Genomic DNA, 17,192 nt, shown 5'->3' with positions numbered 1-17,192 from the left:
AACACTACAGTCTGCTATATTTAGATCTTTGGAGTACTCTGACAGCCAAGCTAAAGTCTGAAAAGCATACTGAAAATATCTGAAACATATTCATCATTGCAAACGCAGGAAGTTTCATTCTGCAGATCCAACAGTTGGTAAGTCATATTTCACATTGTTTCAGCGCATGTAATGTTTACGTACAACAAGTTCACATACTAGAAGAAACAACGTCCAAAATGTACCTTCTCCAAAATGTCTGTCACAGTAAAGGAGCACACAGGTTTATTTACCTAACAAAGATCATCATCTCATTGCTCTTCTCTCCCAGATTGTTCTGTTGACAATTATTTTAAATCAGATACAGTAAACCCTAACAAGCTCAGAACTTAATTCTTAATTCCAAGCTCCAATACGGAGAGAAAACTTAGTTGAAATGAGTCTAACTGAAAATATAACTAACAGATCCACAAACATAATGAAGGCCTCAAATAAGTGGTGGATATAGCAGAATTATAATTGTATTAAAACACTCTAAATGCAGGAGTATTTCATAGGTGGACAAAAGCACTTTACAATTAAGGAGTTACTACAGAAAAAACAAGTACACAAGCAGCCTTTGTTATTATTGCTGACGTGACTTACTATGTGTTAGTTTTAGGAATAAATCTTGACCTTTTGAGAACAGTTAATATCGACTTCGCTGAGAGAAGTAATTTATTTGGTATGCATTCCTAGTTTGCGGTTGTTCAGCACAGGGAGGCTCCAGGGAGACCTTGGAGAAGCTTTCCAGTACTTAAGGGAGGGTCTACAGGAAAGCTGGGGAGGTGCTCTTTATCAGGGAATGCAGTGATAGGAGGAGGGGGTAAAAATTTTAAGTTGAAAGAGGGGAGGATTAGGATGAGATCTTAGAAAGAATTTTTGTCCTGTGAGGGGGGTGAGGTACTGGCATAGGCTGCCCAGAGAAGTCGTGGCTACCCCATCCCTAGAGGTGTTCAAGGCCAGGTTGGATGAGGCTTTGAGCAACCTGATCCAGTGGGAGGTGTTGCTGCCCACAGCAGCAGGGTTGGAACTGGATGATTTTTGAAGAAACTCAACCATTCTATGGTTCTATGATAAAATTTTTGAAAAAGAAAACATGTAAGATCTAACAACATACAGTATTAAGAATTTTTCCTGTCTACTTGGGCTTCTACAACAGCAGAAGAGTTATTTTCATCTTAGTGGTGGACACTCCAGTAGGTTTTAAAGGTCAGTGGCATAAACCTAGGGAAGGCATTCATACAGTTAGAAAGCAAACAGTTTTCTTTGCAAAATATTCAACTCACTAGCACTAAATTCAAAGCAAAATGGTACATAGATCTATCTTTATCCCTTTCTCTTCTTAAACTGAAGAGGGTCTATATACCTACAAGAACCAGCGTAGGACCGCTTGACAGTCTGCATAAGCTCAAAAAACAGAAACGACGAGATAGAGTCTGAAATTAGACGCTGAGCTACTAATGTAACCTACAATAACCTGATAGTGTTTGTCCTGACATTAGCTTTGTATCTAATTGAAATCACTGTCCAAATCAATATTTTACAAAGCTTTGTCTCAGCGTTTCCCAAGATATCTCATTTGTTTCCTGGAACCTAGTAGAGTGCTTAAAAGCAAGAATACTGTGACTTACATTCCTACAAGAGCAAATCTAGAGCTGTCAGGCATACTCCTTGTATTTGCAATTAAATACCAGTCTGAAACTGCAATAATACCAAGCTATCAAAACGTTTCTTCTCATATCTCCACACTGTTAGTTCAGTTTTTAAGTGTCCAGTTGAAAATAAATTAATGCTCACAGCTACCAGCCTCAGGAGGGCAAGGTGGGGGCAGGGAGATGAGCGTGGAGAAAACCACATATTACTCATTTTAATTTATGGAGTGGTCTCTAAATGTTAGTACTGACACTTGGATAATGCAACTGGTACTTGGACAGCACAGCAAAAGCAATCTGGCACCAAGGTATCACTGGTGAAAACTATAGGAACAGATTCTGTAGCAGAGTATCACTGGTGAAAACTATAGGAACAGCTTCTGTAGGAGAGTATTCTGCATATGCTCTGCAGCAGGTGGATGTAGCACTTGGGACCAAACTCATCACAGAACCACCAGGTTGGAAAGGACCCACTGGATCATCAAGTCCAACCATTCCTAACACTCCCTAAACCATGTCCCTCAGCACTTCATCCACCCTTTCCTTAAACACCTCCAGGGAAGGCGACTCGACCACCTCCCTCATGTACGTCTGGACAGTAATGTTGCTAGACACACATTCTGAAGGAATGTTTTGTAATCTGGAAACTGCCCAACTTCTAAAGTGTATAACTGTTTTCAAACCCTTGACTTCACATCCCTTGACACACAAAGTGAGTAGAAATAGCCAGCACTCACATTGACATTGTGGAAAGTCCATGTGGCTCAGTGGCTACTATTGCTTCAGGCACTTTCTTAGGTGGAAATACCTCACTAGCAGGTACTTAGCAGCTCCTTCTAGCAGCTTGCCCACCTTGTTTCTTTTCCTTATTGCAGTAAAAGAGATACAAATAGAGACAGGAGCTGAGAGAGCAGATAATGGAAAGCAAACATTTCTAATCAGGACTCTATGCACCAACCCTTTTACTGAAGCTCCATCTCAGAAAGACTTTGACGCATAGAAGCCAGCACAAAAAGTTATAGTCTCACAGGACTTCAGCAGCTCAAATAAAAAAAATTCATACACCAGCCCCCCACCTCAAATAAGATTGCCAACAAATAAGGAAATAGCACCAAAAAAAAAGAGAAGAGACATCCCCAGAGCCACTTGAAAGACTTTTCTACTCCAAGCCAACTGTCTAAAATCAGAAGCATATTTTGGTTAGTTCCACCATCCTCAAATAACTTTTTCTGTTCCCATTATTTTGTACTAATGCTTTCATAAGTGTTTCAATTGCCTCTTTTCTCTGCAAGTACTTTGATATTTCCGTTGTTTAAAAACTGAAAATAAATTTCTTGTAAAAAATATCTTACTGATATCCCCCTTAAATTTATAAAGTGTACTTGATTGTAACTTTAATCATAATCTCTTATACATAAACCTGGGTTTATGTGAAGCCAGAAATAATTACTTGAGTCACCAAAAACAAAAAAAAAAGTCTAGGCAGTTATTTGAGTTGAACCTTGTCTTTCAAAAGACTGGAGCTTAATGAAAGGGCTCTAAAATATAAAACAATGAAATAAAACACACGCTTCCAAGGTCAGAGAGAAAACATTTTGAATTTAAAGCTTTTCCATTTATAATCAATTTTCTTTTTTTTCCCTTAGGAAGCTTTATTGTTTTGTTTTACCAAGCACGTAAAAGTGACAAGAAGGCTAACACTCTATGACTTGCTTTATTTTCATTAATGACAGTTATAAGCATAAAATCATTTTGAAAAGGGTGAAAAAGTAATTACTGGAAAGATTTAAAAGAAAACAAGTACAAAGCACATGGTCAGTGTCCAGGATCACAGTCTCTCCTTACGAGGATCACTGTTTTTCCTTCTAAGCCAATATGCAAAGAGAGTTCAGAAAGGTTAAAGGTTGTCTCTGTTTTCACATACACTAGCAAAAAGGCAATTCTCAGTTGGTACCTCAGCAGTGGAAAATGGTTGGGCTTATCAATGAGCTTCTGCCACTTCAAAATATAAAGCACCATCACAGCTAACCTCCATACACTGTAACAAAAGTAGAATGGAAGCTTTGATACGTAAATTATATCTGCAGGATATTGCTAATACAGACATCCGAGGCTTTCAAGTCACAAAGCTGACTGAATTCTATATGCCGATGCATTTCGTGTTCAAATTAGTAGTGATGAAATCACCCTATGGTTACTCATGATGCTATGCTAATCTTCCTTTGGAAGTTAAACTTTCAATCAAAGATAAAGAATTTAATTAAAAATTTTATCTTCACTGTTGTGATTTTTATTATTATTATTTTGCTACGCTGAAATAAACTTATATATGTTACCCTAATAATCTCCATTTAAGTCCCCACAGAATCTCACGAAGAGCCTGAGGTGTTTGAAATGAATACAGCATGATATCCCAGGTTGATTACTACAATATTAAACTTTGTTTCTTTTAATACCTGTAGGATTTCACACATTGCTTCTCTCCTTTCATTAAATAATTATAACACATAGGCTGGAAACAAGGCAGACCACACAAATATTTAAATACCACCATGGTACCTCATGACCACTGAACAAAAATACCGCAGCATTCACTGGAAGTGCCAAGTGTGGCCTTTGCAAAGCAGTAGATTGCTTTTCACTGGAAGTATACACATCACTGCCTGCACCGACATCCTACCTTGAAAAAAAAAAGCAGGATTCAGAGATCTTGATTCTCTGCCTAGGTCTGGAAGAGTAACCTCAGCATACACCTCGGTTATCCCACCTCTAAACCAGGGAGCAGTTCTGACCTGCTCTTCCAAGCGAATACTAGTGAAAGAAACAAAAAGCTCCAAGTTAATTCACTTTGATACCACAAATGGCAAAAGAGGACACTCATCATCTTAAGGTATGCCTATACGCAGGCCTCTTTTTTGCCACATACCCTGCAATATGTTTTAGATGACACTGGCCCTGCACCAAAATATGTCTTCTCCTCTGTTCTCTCCCTTTCTCCTCACATCTCACTAGTTCTACCTGGTTGTTCAGACGTCTTACCATCCTAGTTCTCACTAAGGGAGCACATACAGTAACAGTCTTAAAGGAATCCCTTATCCTGAAAAACATCACAGATTTACAGATCAACAAAAGGCAGTCCTTGTGTGCTCTCTCTCACATTTGATTTTGCTTAATTGTGCCTGTGTTTCTTGGGTTCATTCTCAATTTTGTATTGTACAGCATCACATGGAAGAAAGGAGGCAGAGTTGTTTACTCTCACCCACATGAGGCTCTATACAACAGCGGTCAACTTCAAATTGCTCTTTGGACAGTTTCAAACATCCAGCCACACAGCTCTAATTGGCCTGTTCCAGAGAAGTGTAACAGCGACCCAATATTACCAAGATTAACACAACTTTTTGTTCCGGATCACCTATCTTTTTGCATCTCCTGCTCTCTGACACATCCGGAAATGGACAAAACACTTAAAAGAAAAACATCTGATGCAAATTAACTACTGTGTGTTGACCTTGGCTGAGTGCAAGCCACCTCTCAGTTGTTCACTCACACCCCGACCCTCAACAGGGCTGGGGGAGGACATATGAAGAAGCTCCTGGGTCAGCACAAAGACAGTGAGATCATTACCAGCTACAATCATAGGCAAAAGAGACTAATCTGATGGGAAAAGTAATTATGGCACATTAGAATAGCGCTGACTAGGGAGAAACGAAGACCTTTCCTGCTTCCACTTGCTTCTTTTTCCCAGGCTCAGCTTCACTCCCAGCTCCTTCTCCACACCCTGAGCAGCAGGATTTGAGGGCTGCGGTGGTTATGGTCAGTCCATAACAGCTCCTCTTTGCTGTTTTCTCCTCTTCACACTTTATCCCTGGCTGCAGCGTGGTGTCTCCACAGGCTGCAGGGAAATATCCGCTCTACTGGGGCTTCTCCAGGAGCTGCAGGGCAATTTTTGCTTGGTTGCCTGGAGCCCCTCCTCCCTTACTTCTGCTCTCGCTCTGGTGCTCACAGAGCTGTTTCATGAACTTTTTCCCCCCTCCTCACTGCTGGGCAGCACTTTACCCTTTCCAAAACGTGCTTTCCCTGAGGTACCGCCAGCAGGGCTGAGCCATGCCCTGTGGTGGCAGAATCCCGCATAGGGCAGCCCCCTGGTTATGTAAACCCACCAGAGTAATCACCTTTAGCAGGGGTTCCAAGGTCCAACAGAGACCCAGTTATTCTCTAAGTAGCTACTATTATATATTTCTGTGTCTGGTGAGGCCACGATTCCTGCTTGTATTGTACAAAGTGGAAGCATAGATGGCATCAACATCGTGGTTATTCCTGAGAAGAGTCCAAAGCAAGGCAGTTAACATGGCACTGCTCAAACATTTCCCTGCACAGCAGCAGTTTCAAGGTTTAAGATATTCTTGGACAAAAGGGTTGAACTGTTCTCCTTCCTTATCTAACCTTCCAGGATTTCAGGAAGGAATCGCATTCCTGTGAACTGCCACCCACATTCAATCAGATGCACCTCACACCAGCGTCGACCTGTTCTGCTAACAGCAACTAGTTCATGTTACGAGGGCACAGAAGCAATCAGCCACATACAGAGCGATAGTTCACCTAACAAATCCTCCTGTGCCATTTCATGGACTGCTTAGAAAGCTTTTGAGCTAGGCTGCGTTGGGAGCACTACACTTGAAGCACAGACAGTATTATCCATTGCAACTGCCTGACCTCTTACATTTTTGTGTTTCAGTGCCCACACCACCCCGAGGCAATGAAAAGCTTCACAATATCACTACATACTGCATGAAAATGTCCTTTTCCCAGCCTCTGTGTTTACTGCACTGCCCTTTATTACGTTCTCTTCTTAGACATCCAAGTTAATCTCCTCATTTCTCACTCTTACTCATGCCTCCTACAATTCAGCCACCAACCAGAGAACGATGGACACAACTGGCCAAAAGCTCAGTGCATAACACCCTCACAGTTCCAAGTTGAGCCTCTAGATGATTTTCATCTTACAGCCTGCAAGATGAAGAACATGTCTCATCCTAGCCACACGGCAAGTTAAATTTCACAGACACTGCACTTTCTTCTGCTGTGTTCTAGCAGAGCTCTGCCTGTTCCGCAAGCAATCTGGTATTGTAAGCAAGTGTGTCCATCCTGTCCTGCTTCCACTTAAATCCTTTAGAGACACAGACAAACGTTTTAGAGCTTTTCTTGGCTCTGTACGGCCAATGGATATATTCTTGTTACAATGCAGCTAGTTTTTCCAAGATCAAAGCCCCCACTGACAAAGTTCTCTGTTCTTACTTCCAGAGTTTTGCTTTTCTCTTCTTTTGTCTTATGACTTTTGTGCTCTCCGACAGTCATGGATTATTATTTTACTTCTTTTGGTATTTTATCTTCACTCAGTACACAGTATATCATCTTTATTTGTCTTCAGTTTTCTTCTAATACCTCATAATAGTCTGGCTTTCTTTTTTTCTTCCCATCCAACAAATCACCAGCCAGACTCTCTTGTCCTTGTTCTCCAGACTGCCAAGTTTTAAATATATTTCTCCTCTTCCTGTCTGTCTCTTCCTCTGCCTTCTGTTGCATTCCTTTGGTTGCACCCCAGGTACTCATCATAGTGCTGCACACCTAGAGTTTTCTGTACTGTTTCCTCTTTTCCACCGTAATATGTTTTTAGAGGCAGGTCAGAATGCCACCCTCACCTCTAACCACACTACTGACCTTCAAACTTTGTTTAGAAAGCCTGACACTCAGATAGCAGTTTCTGTTCCTAACTATGCAAGTGTATTTCTTCCTTCACACATATTCACAGTCTCTTTTTCTCCACAGACAGCCTGAAGTGCTTACTCAGTACTTGTCATCTACTTTCCCAGGTTTTGGATTTAAATCTGCCAGTTTCACTGCCACCAAAACTGTCACATTCGCAGGCTTCAAAGCTAATTGAAAGAATCCCATCAGCAATTACAACTGCATTCTTGGTTCAGTTCAGCAGCATTAAGTTCCAGCAACATAAAAGATGTACCAGACGGGAACTGACATGACTGTATTTATACTCAAACTGTAACAACACCAATTCATAGAGTTGATGATTCCAATCAGTGAATTGGAATCAACAGGGGCATAATTAGAGAAGTCTAAATTTGAGAGTCAATGGTAATCATTCAGCTGTTATAGTCAGGCAAAACCATGCTTTCAAATTCAGAAAGAAGTGCTTTTTGACACAGTGCCTCAACATCAGGCACAAGACGTAAGATTTAATTCCACCACTAAAGATGCAGGATTTGAGCTATTCCTCAGAATACTACTCAGGAAAGAATAAAACCCACAATGAATACATTTTAAGCCACTGCCTGCTCAAATGTGACCACACACGAAGAATCACTTCAGCAGGTGTTGACAAAAGTTAGGACAAGTAATGCAACATATTCCTCAAAGAGGACTGGAGATTTCCATTAGTATAAAAAAAAAAAAAAACCCTAAGAACATATACTAAACAAAACCAGCCACCAAGCCCACAAATGCAGCATAACCTTTTTGCTTTGTCGGTTAGTTTTACTAGTCTACCAAAACTATTCTTAGACCATAAGAGCAAACAGATCTAAGGACTCCAAAAACTGTAGTGGTACCAGAAATAAGCCACATCATGAAAAATTTCCTAACGTGATGACAATTTCAGTTGTGCCTGCATAGAAGACTCTATGTCAGCATTTTCTAAATTAAATCTTTCCACTAAAATAACGGTTCTGATTTCTATGAAATAACCATTTTCTATTGTTTTTATAAATTTTGCCAATAAAGAATTGACAGGAGGTGAGAAAACCAGGAACCCCCTCATTAATAGGGAGACTGGCAATGATTAATCATTCAAGAATAAGATGAATTAGCTATGCATCAACATAAAACCCATATTGTACATAATACCTAACAAACCAGATCATCAAGCTTCTATTTATCATCAAAGGAAGTCAACGTAAGAATTTCACTGGATTTTTAGAAAAACAATAGCTTTAGGGTTTTCATTTAAGGCATCAATTCAGAGCGAAGCAGTGCTTAGATGTATGCATTAACAGACAACAGGATATATTTCAGCCAACATCTACCAAAGTCTCAATGTCTGAGTGCTTTTTTGTTGTTGTCATTTTTGTTGTAAGAAATAACAAAAAAACCTGCACTGAACGTATTGAACTGCGGTTTACTTACTAAGAACTATTGAAACATCTGTTTTGCTCCTGAACTCTACAATCCAGCAGCGCTCCAGGATTACCACTTCAGAGGCTTCAGAACTCTGCGAGACATAAAGATGACAAAAGGTAAGGATTTTGGACCTGACTGGAGACTCCGTTTGGCTGTTCACAGCCAACACAACATGTAGATATACAGACAACAAAGCATAACAGTCACTAGGCAGATGGATGAAGGAACTCTTTAATTACTATTTGTGCCATCCTTTTCCAGCTCAATGAGCTGTAATGTTAAAACTGTTAGAAAAGACCATACAGGAAACTAAGAAAAAAGGAACTTGGTAGTTAGGTGGGTTTTTTTTTTCATACTGTAGGTAATCAAGAGTTTAGTGTTGCCCAATTCCTAAGCAAATTAGGGAAGCCCAGCTCATTCCAACTTCCATATTTACTAATAAAGTGGAATCAAATGTCAGATTCTATTCAGAGAGTAGAGATTTTCAAACGAACAAAATAGCGTGCAATCTTACAGGATGCATTTCTCACCAATTTTCATTTAGAAGGGATTTCTTTATCATTGTTTGAAACTTTCGATGTTGTCTCTGGCTATGCAATTCAAATTACATCAAGTGATACGGACCTATTGCAGAGCGCAATATGATACAAATTGCCATTATCATTTCTTGTGATCGCTCTGTAGAGAAGATGCAGGCTCTTCTAGTTTAGTAAGCGTGACTCATTCTTCAGGAAAGCGAAGCTATCAATCACTCCCTCAGAATTAATCTTTTCCCCCTTAAAACTTTTATTATCCATTTTTTATCCCTAACTTCTGGTAACAAATAACCCTTACAACATGCATTCATATGGTTCCTCATTGCAGGCTCCCAATCTGACTGTCACAGAGCTCTTTCTCTACTTCAGTGAGATTCTGCAGGGATTAATGCAAATTCTTATTTTAACATCCCTTTCTCAAGTACTTCTTTATTCCAAGTGATACTCAAGATGAAATATTTTTCATATTGTCGACCAATTTCACAAAAAGCCTGAGCCTTAGTTCCATGTATTTGACACTTAACGAATGACTTCATAAAGAATTCATATTAATAACATCTCCCTAATATACACAAGTTCTCATCTACCTCTCTCTCTGCATTTATATCATGTTATTTGTTCTGCCAGAATCAGACTCAAACTTTTTAGCAAGATTTTCATGTTTATTTTTAAACAGAAAGTTGATCCTGCATTTAACCCTCGAAAGAAAAGATGACGAAAAGAAGTGGTTTATTTTGGACACTTACAAAGGTCTAAGAGAATTTAACACTCAGCTGCGAGTACATGAAAGACTCCTATCCAGTTTCCTTCCAAAAGATAGTCAATCGGTTCTAGCAAAAAGCTTTTCTTTTTTTCATCCCTTGAGAAGATGGTTCCTCTCCTGATATTCATGCCCCACAGATGAAACACTCAAATGTGACAACTCCCTAGGCTAACATTTCCTCCAGAACATGCATCTGCAGGAAATGGAAGTCTGTCATTATATAAAAGAGAAGCAACTCCTTGTTGCTTGGCTTTCAGACAACTCAGCTACTTGGAAAGGCCATGGACGAAGAATCACAGCTTCCATGTAGTTCACAATAATCACGAAGACCTAAAGGCTTGATGAGCAGATTTGTATACAAAAGGCATATGTATAATACAAACAAACTGGCAAGTGGTTAGCAAAAAAATAACTTTCAAGTAATTAACAAGAAATTATATCAGTTAGGTTTGTCTCACAATGCAGCTGACATACAACAGTAACTACAAACAAAAAAAAAGACATTTCAGAGTATTTCAAGCTTTCTACATTTTAAGACAGCAGATGCTACAGTACAAGAGCCTCTTTAGAGACAAGTTACTCCACTCCCTATACTAGTGGGAGCTGGAATGAAACAGAAACACTGCAATTCCGAATGAATCTGGATGCTTTTCCAAGATAAGCAATCAAGAACAGTGATCAAAGGATATGCTTTTTTTTTTTTTTCCTGCACATGAGGGGGATAAGAAAGGAAACAAGAAAAAAAGAAGAAAGAGCATAAAGCTACCAAAAAGAAAGTACATGTTGCTGCAAAATAGCTCCCACAGTCTGACAAAATAGAAGAAAAAGATCTTCAGAATTACTATTATTGCAGACATTTTGGCATTTACATGAACTGTGCTCTGTCCGACAACCAAAAAGCTAACAAGAAATTTATTTACAAATGGAATTTCAAAATATTAATCAACAGAACCATTATGCGTATCTGATGGATATCAGCTTTGTTTTTCAGTATCAGAAGAAATCCAAAATGTCTCTCTTTAAGGGCACAACATGATTTTATTTGGAGCTATTATTTTATTTTTTTAGGTTTGATTTTAATAAAAGGGTAGCTTCTAATGATTTAACCTTTACACACGGCAAATAGGATCAAAAGATCTGTAGTGATGTGTTATAATCCAGTATATTGGGGGTTTCCTTCCTACCACTGATAATTTTGGATAATTGTTGTTAAAAGCTTACTGGATTAATCCAAATGCCTAAAAGTAACTAGGAATTGAACTGCTATTTTTGTTGTAAAAAAAAAAAAAATAGCAAAGTTCATAGGCAACAGAACCTACCCAATCCCCCCACATTGTTTTAAAACACTGATTTGACAAGGAAATTAAATTATTAATAAATCTAACTTAAATATTTTAGTAAAACTGCTGAAGTAGAAGAGTGCCCAAAACCTAGAATGAGCAGAAACCCTTTTAATTCAACATGCCAAATGACTGGCCAGCTTTGCTGTCAGTATGCAGTTGTAAATCCAAAGTACTACTGCGCTACTAAATCCACTCCTGTCTATTTTAACTGTCATGAGTCTCAAACCAAAGTCATGAAGACATCTCTGGTTCCTGGGGGGTCCACACCTAAAACTGAAATAAGAGACAGTCATACCAAAACAAGAGTGGGTGTCTCCTTAGTATTCGTACCTACGTGAACTGTACATAACTCCTTTCAACATAAAGGAAGCTTAATGTTATTAAACTATCAACCATCATTTAAGTGCATAGCTCCAGATTCAGGAGCAATCTGAAGGATACACTGTGTGCAAGATACAGATCTAGAGAAGTTTTCCAATAGAATAAAATACAGCATTTTTGCAGTTAGAGAGCATAAAAAAAAACCCAAACCATCTTCTACAGCAGTAAGGGAAGCACGCAGTATTTGAACTTACATTGGTACATTCTTTTAGGTGTTTCTAACTATCTGTACAGAATTTTTAATTTACATTGTAACTGAAATTTGGAACTACATTATTGAAGATTCCCATCTGCCCTTTTCCTTTAGATTGGGGAGTAAAAAGAGCTTTCGAAAAATGAAAGCACTGAGAAACTTCTAAAACTGTCAGAGTAGCATGTTTGAGCTATTTTCACATTCCTGTAGATCTGACTTGATACACCATTGGGGGAAAGTGTGTCATTATGAAAGGGTTTAACAATAGGAGGTTTGTTGCTGAGGGTAGAGGAAATCTACTGTTAGCTGTGTCAAGTCGAGAATTAAACTGACAGATAAAAATTAGAAGTGACATTCCAAGAAATTCCTCTGTGTTAAAACACGGAAGTAGAAAAATAAATCTATAATATTGTGGAAGAAAACCCAAATGCTACAGAAAGTGAAACATTTTTCATTAAACCATTACAAAAAGCCTCCAGAGTCAACCAGGGGGCAGTGTGTGCGCATGAACTTCACAGTTTATTTTTTTAAAAGCTTCTATTGCAGACTTGAAATAATTAAATCAAAAGCCTTGTAGAGTAGGGACGCTACATACAGCAATCTACTTATTGTGCTTTTCAAATCATTTGTTTCCTGCATTTATAAGTATTCCTACAATAAAAAACAAGTTATAGACAGAAATTTTACAGAAAGATAACAAAACAAAGTGGACAAAATTATAGTCACACTAAAGTAACTAAAATCTATGTTAGGAACATAGGGAACAAAAATATTAAAATACTTCCATGACACAAGAGACAAGAATTGGCTTCGGTTCTTGCTTTCTATTAAAGAAGATACATGTAATAAAGGAGTTTGCCTGAAGGGACTGACAGCAGTAGGTGAGTTTATCAAATTATTCTGAACTCATATCCTCTCTCCCACGGACTGTAAAGTCATCACCGTCCACTGCTTTCCTGAAGATGTACCTAGTGCCTTCACCAGACGCCTTAGGGGAAAACTGGTGACAGAGGAAACCAAAAGACCAGGTACTTGGGCACCACTTTCTGTGATCTACAGGCTAAGTGCCTAACTTGCAGGAAAGGAAAGCAAAGTCAAGTGCCAGCTCATCATTAGGGACTCTTCTCTAGTTCCACCATGTACATACACCACAAATGTGTCTCAGGGTACTACCAAAGGCTGGCTTCTCATCAGGAGAGCTAGAAGACAGTGAATAGGCATCATATGGGTGTGACTGCTCGGCATGCCTACAGCGCTAAGTTTGCAAGACATACACAACATAACACCATTAACTATAAGCTAGCTAACCTAACTAGCTCCAACACCAATAGCAGCAAAGTCCACGTGGGATTAAAACCAGCAGAAGCTGTACAATTTGCCTATGATCCTGAGTTTTTACATCTTCACTGGTACTTGCAAATGAGCTATCTGGATTGATACTAGCTCAATAATGTATCCATCTGCTCTGGTTGGGCTTTTGACTATGCTATAAACTTTACCACCTACGTTTGCTATTTCAGTCTTAGCACAGATAACGTTTATCACTCTGCAGTTAAAGCATAGCTTTTTTTTTATATGTGTATGAAGAAGAGAAAGGCAACAGGATTGGACAGAGTAATTTCATTCACAAATAGCAAGACTAATAGTCTTAAAATGTAGGCAGGTACAACACTTTTCTACAGCAACACGTCCATTATCAAATGGATCAAAATACACTGTTCTAATTTTGAAGTAGTAACAAATGACGGCATGACATACATACGCATATAATTTCTGAAATTAAAAATGCCCCTTTAAGTGTTGGCAAGCACTTCAACGACCTGAAATCTCTCTTAATATTACATATTCTTCTGCCATATTAATAGTCCCATCCTGTGCCTATTAAGTATCGCAAAGCTTATGACCCAGCCTGGGTGATAAGGAAGAACATGCTTCCCGAGCATCCGATGAGGTGCTTCAATCGAGTACCACGAGTACAAGCTCATGGTACTTATTGAAAGACACTCAAATTATCTTTTTCAAAAAGTGCCTCAGCCTCTGTGATAAATCCATCATACAATGCTTCCAGATACCAACTTTACGTTGACAACATAATATTACTAATCTGCATTCACTCTGGAAAATGTTGACCTACATCACTGAACAAATCCTGCAGAACAGGTAAGTACTTTTAATAGACTATTACCTTTAGCAAATACGAACACCTAGCCAATAGTAATTTTGTTTACAGTTTCAAAAAGTATGAACAGTAATAATAATAATGTACAAATACACATTCTCTTAATTCACACACCATATTCACTACTTTTTTATGCACAAGCATAACTAAAAATGAAAATTAATCTCTTCCTACATTCTACACACAGCCTGATATCATCTTAAATTATCCTTCCTACCTAAGAAGTTAATTATACACAGTTCAGATCTGAATTAGTTAAGTTTTGCAAAGTTATATTTTGGTGCAAGACTCCAGTACTCTATCGCAACACATACTTCAGATAATATCTCTTCTCTTCTACAGTTTTCTGCTGTCACTTAAAAAACGTGGTATTAATCTCTGGCTCAGTTCCCAATATATTGCTTTTTTAGTACAAAAATAGCTTAAAATAAGAATTAAATGTTAACTGTATTTAAAATTAAGTATGACAGCTTAATTACAGCTTTTACCAGTTTCAGCAGTATCAGGGAAGTAAGGAAGGCAGAATACAAAAACATTATTGCTACAAGTACTGTATGTTTGTAAAATGCATTATCTTGGGATATTTAAAAGTGGACAATGAAGAATGTGTCTTTTCACTGTTAAGAATTCTTACAGTTTTTATCATTTTATTTCAAGTCTCACAACATCTGGCACAACTTATCTCAGTCGTCCTTCAGGAGGCGAAAAGTAGTAAAAAAACGCAAAACAAAACAAAGAAACCCTGAACAAAAACAAACCCACAAATAGGAAAAAAAAAACCACACACCACAAAAGCAGACCCCAAACTAAATACAAGGTTTCCAGAGATCTTTTTTGTTGCTTTGTAAAAGATGTGCATGATTTTCAAGCCAAACTATTTATTTTTCAGTGCCCTAACTTGTCAAATCCTGAGGTGGTAAAACCACCCTTGTGAAAGGGATATAACCAGCATTTCCTTGCTGAAGTTAATTTGAATCACAAGAGCTTACATGTCTCCCATTGGAAAAAAAAAAAGTGCAAAAGGTGTTCAGATGCAACAACTGATTATATAAATTGGCTCTTTCCTTCAGGAAGCCCAAGGAGTGAGAGCAATGAGAAGACCACAAGCCACTCCTTTTACCACAAGGTAAAGTCTAGCTTGCAGAAAGTTTCCAGAAGAAAGCAATTTTATTTTCCACTAGAGGAAGAAAAAGACATTTCATTGAAGTGTTCATGAAAAGGTATGTTTTAGTGGTTTTGGTACAGTTGACTAACAATAGATGAATAGTTTCTCTTGATACTTAGGATGCATAAATTAAGTTTATTGATACCTAACATAATATGATTTCCTTTTAAGTAACAATTTCCAGTTGCGAGTAAGCTATTTAAGTAACTAAATAAATAAAAATCAATGGATGCACTCATTGCACACAAGAGAAAAAGTCCCACCTGAATGGTTAACAAGCTTTATTTGATCATTCCAATTCAGTAACCACTTTAGTACAAACAATATTGTTCTGGCAAGACCCAACTGAAAGAAACATCATATTTAATAATAGGACAGTTCTGACTTATTTGATTTCAACATGTAAAAAAGTGCAAAAATAGAAGCATTTCAAGCACCAGTATCCAGGCCCAAATCGATCTCAGTGGAAAGGGGACACATATATAGATCTGTTATTACACTGGCAAACTGCTCAGCAAAATTTTACCAGCTGTGATTGCCAAAAGACTGAAGAAATAGGGTATGATGGCAATTATTGCACTCTGCTGCTCTGATATTCCCCTTGATATTTAGAAGAAGAAATGCGACACGACCTCTAGAGCGATGGCACCCACTGCAATGGGACCAATAGGCAATGCAAAGTCCTGCTTGCAACAGTGGAGTGGAGGGAAGCCCACCATCATAAATAAATATATCTCAGTATGAAGGTAAGAAGGAAGTGGGGGGAAAAAAAAACCAAGAGCTGAGGAGACAACTGGGAACAACAAGCTCCCAAATTCGAGCAACCTGATCTAGTAGAAAGTGTCCCTGCCCATAGCAGGTGGGTTGGAACTGTATAATCTTTAAGGTCCCTTCCAACCCAAACCATTCTGTAATTCTATGAACAGTGGTTCCCTGTCACAGGGTCTGAACGTGGGCTGTGCAGCCCCTGCAATAAACAAAGTAAGAAACAAACACACCTGTTTCCCACGCTGTTAAACCCATGCTGGAATTTATTTAGCTACAAGGGTATCTAAAAAGACTTCTAGAGAACAGAAAAGGTTCCTGTTGACAGTCCCCAAAACATGACAAGCACAGAAGACTGATACAAAGAGTTGGTGAATAAGGAAAAGAAGAGGCAAAGAAGCACATGCTGAGTATAATACATTTAGCCAACAGTCATAACTTCCTTGACTTTTCAGCAGTTCCAGCTAAATAGGGTAGCACATGCTTGCTGAAAAGCTAGAGGATGTTTGCCGCTAAGCTATATCAGTGAGGGAATAGTTATACTGTCTACCTACCAGGGCATCCTAATGTGAAGAAAATCAGAAATCGTGGGGCACTACAATCCCTCTCCACTCTTTTGGGTAGGGATGATTTTCAGCTAAAAGAAACCCTGCTCAATGCTCCACAAGAGTTCATGAAAGGGACATTTCTGACAGTGGGAGTTCTGAAGATCAGTTTCCTTTACCTATGCTAGTTCTGAAGCCCTTTCACAGCTCAGATGTTTAGTTCTAATTTAATTCCAAAATAGGGTACCTATATGTCAGAAAGCCTTTAAATAAGAGATGATATGGGTTGATAGACAAAATTAAGAAAAACAAAACGAAGATGGGGAATTATGTACTTGGTATAATTTTATTTCATATCTTACACCCCCACTGTAAAGCAATTATCCTTCAATTATCATAATTTAATTAAATTATTCATTGCCCTAATTAATTAAAAAAACCAGGTTTTGTGGCTTTAT

The 17,192-nt window shown here is 38.4% G+C and overlaps 1 protein-coding gene across 8 annotated transcripts in view; it reads right to left on the bottom strand.

Moving 5' to 3' along the window:
• The window catches only part of INPP4B (inositol polyphosphate-4-phosphatase type II B), a 328,507-nt gene that overhangs the window by 208,148 nt on the left and 103,167 nt on the right, over positions 1-17,192 (bottom strand). For 7 of the 8 annotated variants that reach the window (XM_054065533.1, XM_054065540.1, XM_054065532.1 and 4 more), the window contains one exon: positions 8,871-8,955. The exons of the other annotated variant lie outside the window; for it this stretch is intronic. In XM_054065533.1, the coding sequence (XP_053921508.1) occupies positions 8,871-8,955 (85 nt within the window). The remainder of the gene's footprint in view (positions 1-8,870; positions 8,956-17,192) is intronic. 8 annotated transcript variants of the gene reach the window in all.

The sequence above is a fragment of the Cuculus canorus genome, chromosome 4 (assembly GCF_017976375.1).
Source record: "Cuculus canorus isolate bCucCan1 chromosome 4, bCucCan1.pri, whole genome shotgun sequence".
NCBI classification, from domain to species: Eukaryota; Metazoa; Chordata; class Aves; order Cuculiformes; family Cuculidae; genus Cuculus; species Cuculus canorus.
Note: the sequence above shows the minus strand (reverse complement) of the source record. Positions and strands in the feature narration are given on the sequence as shown.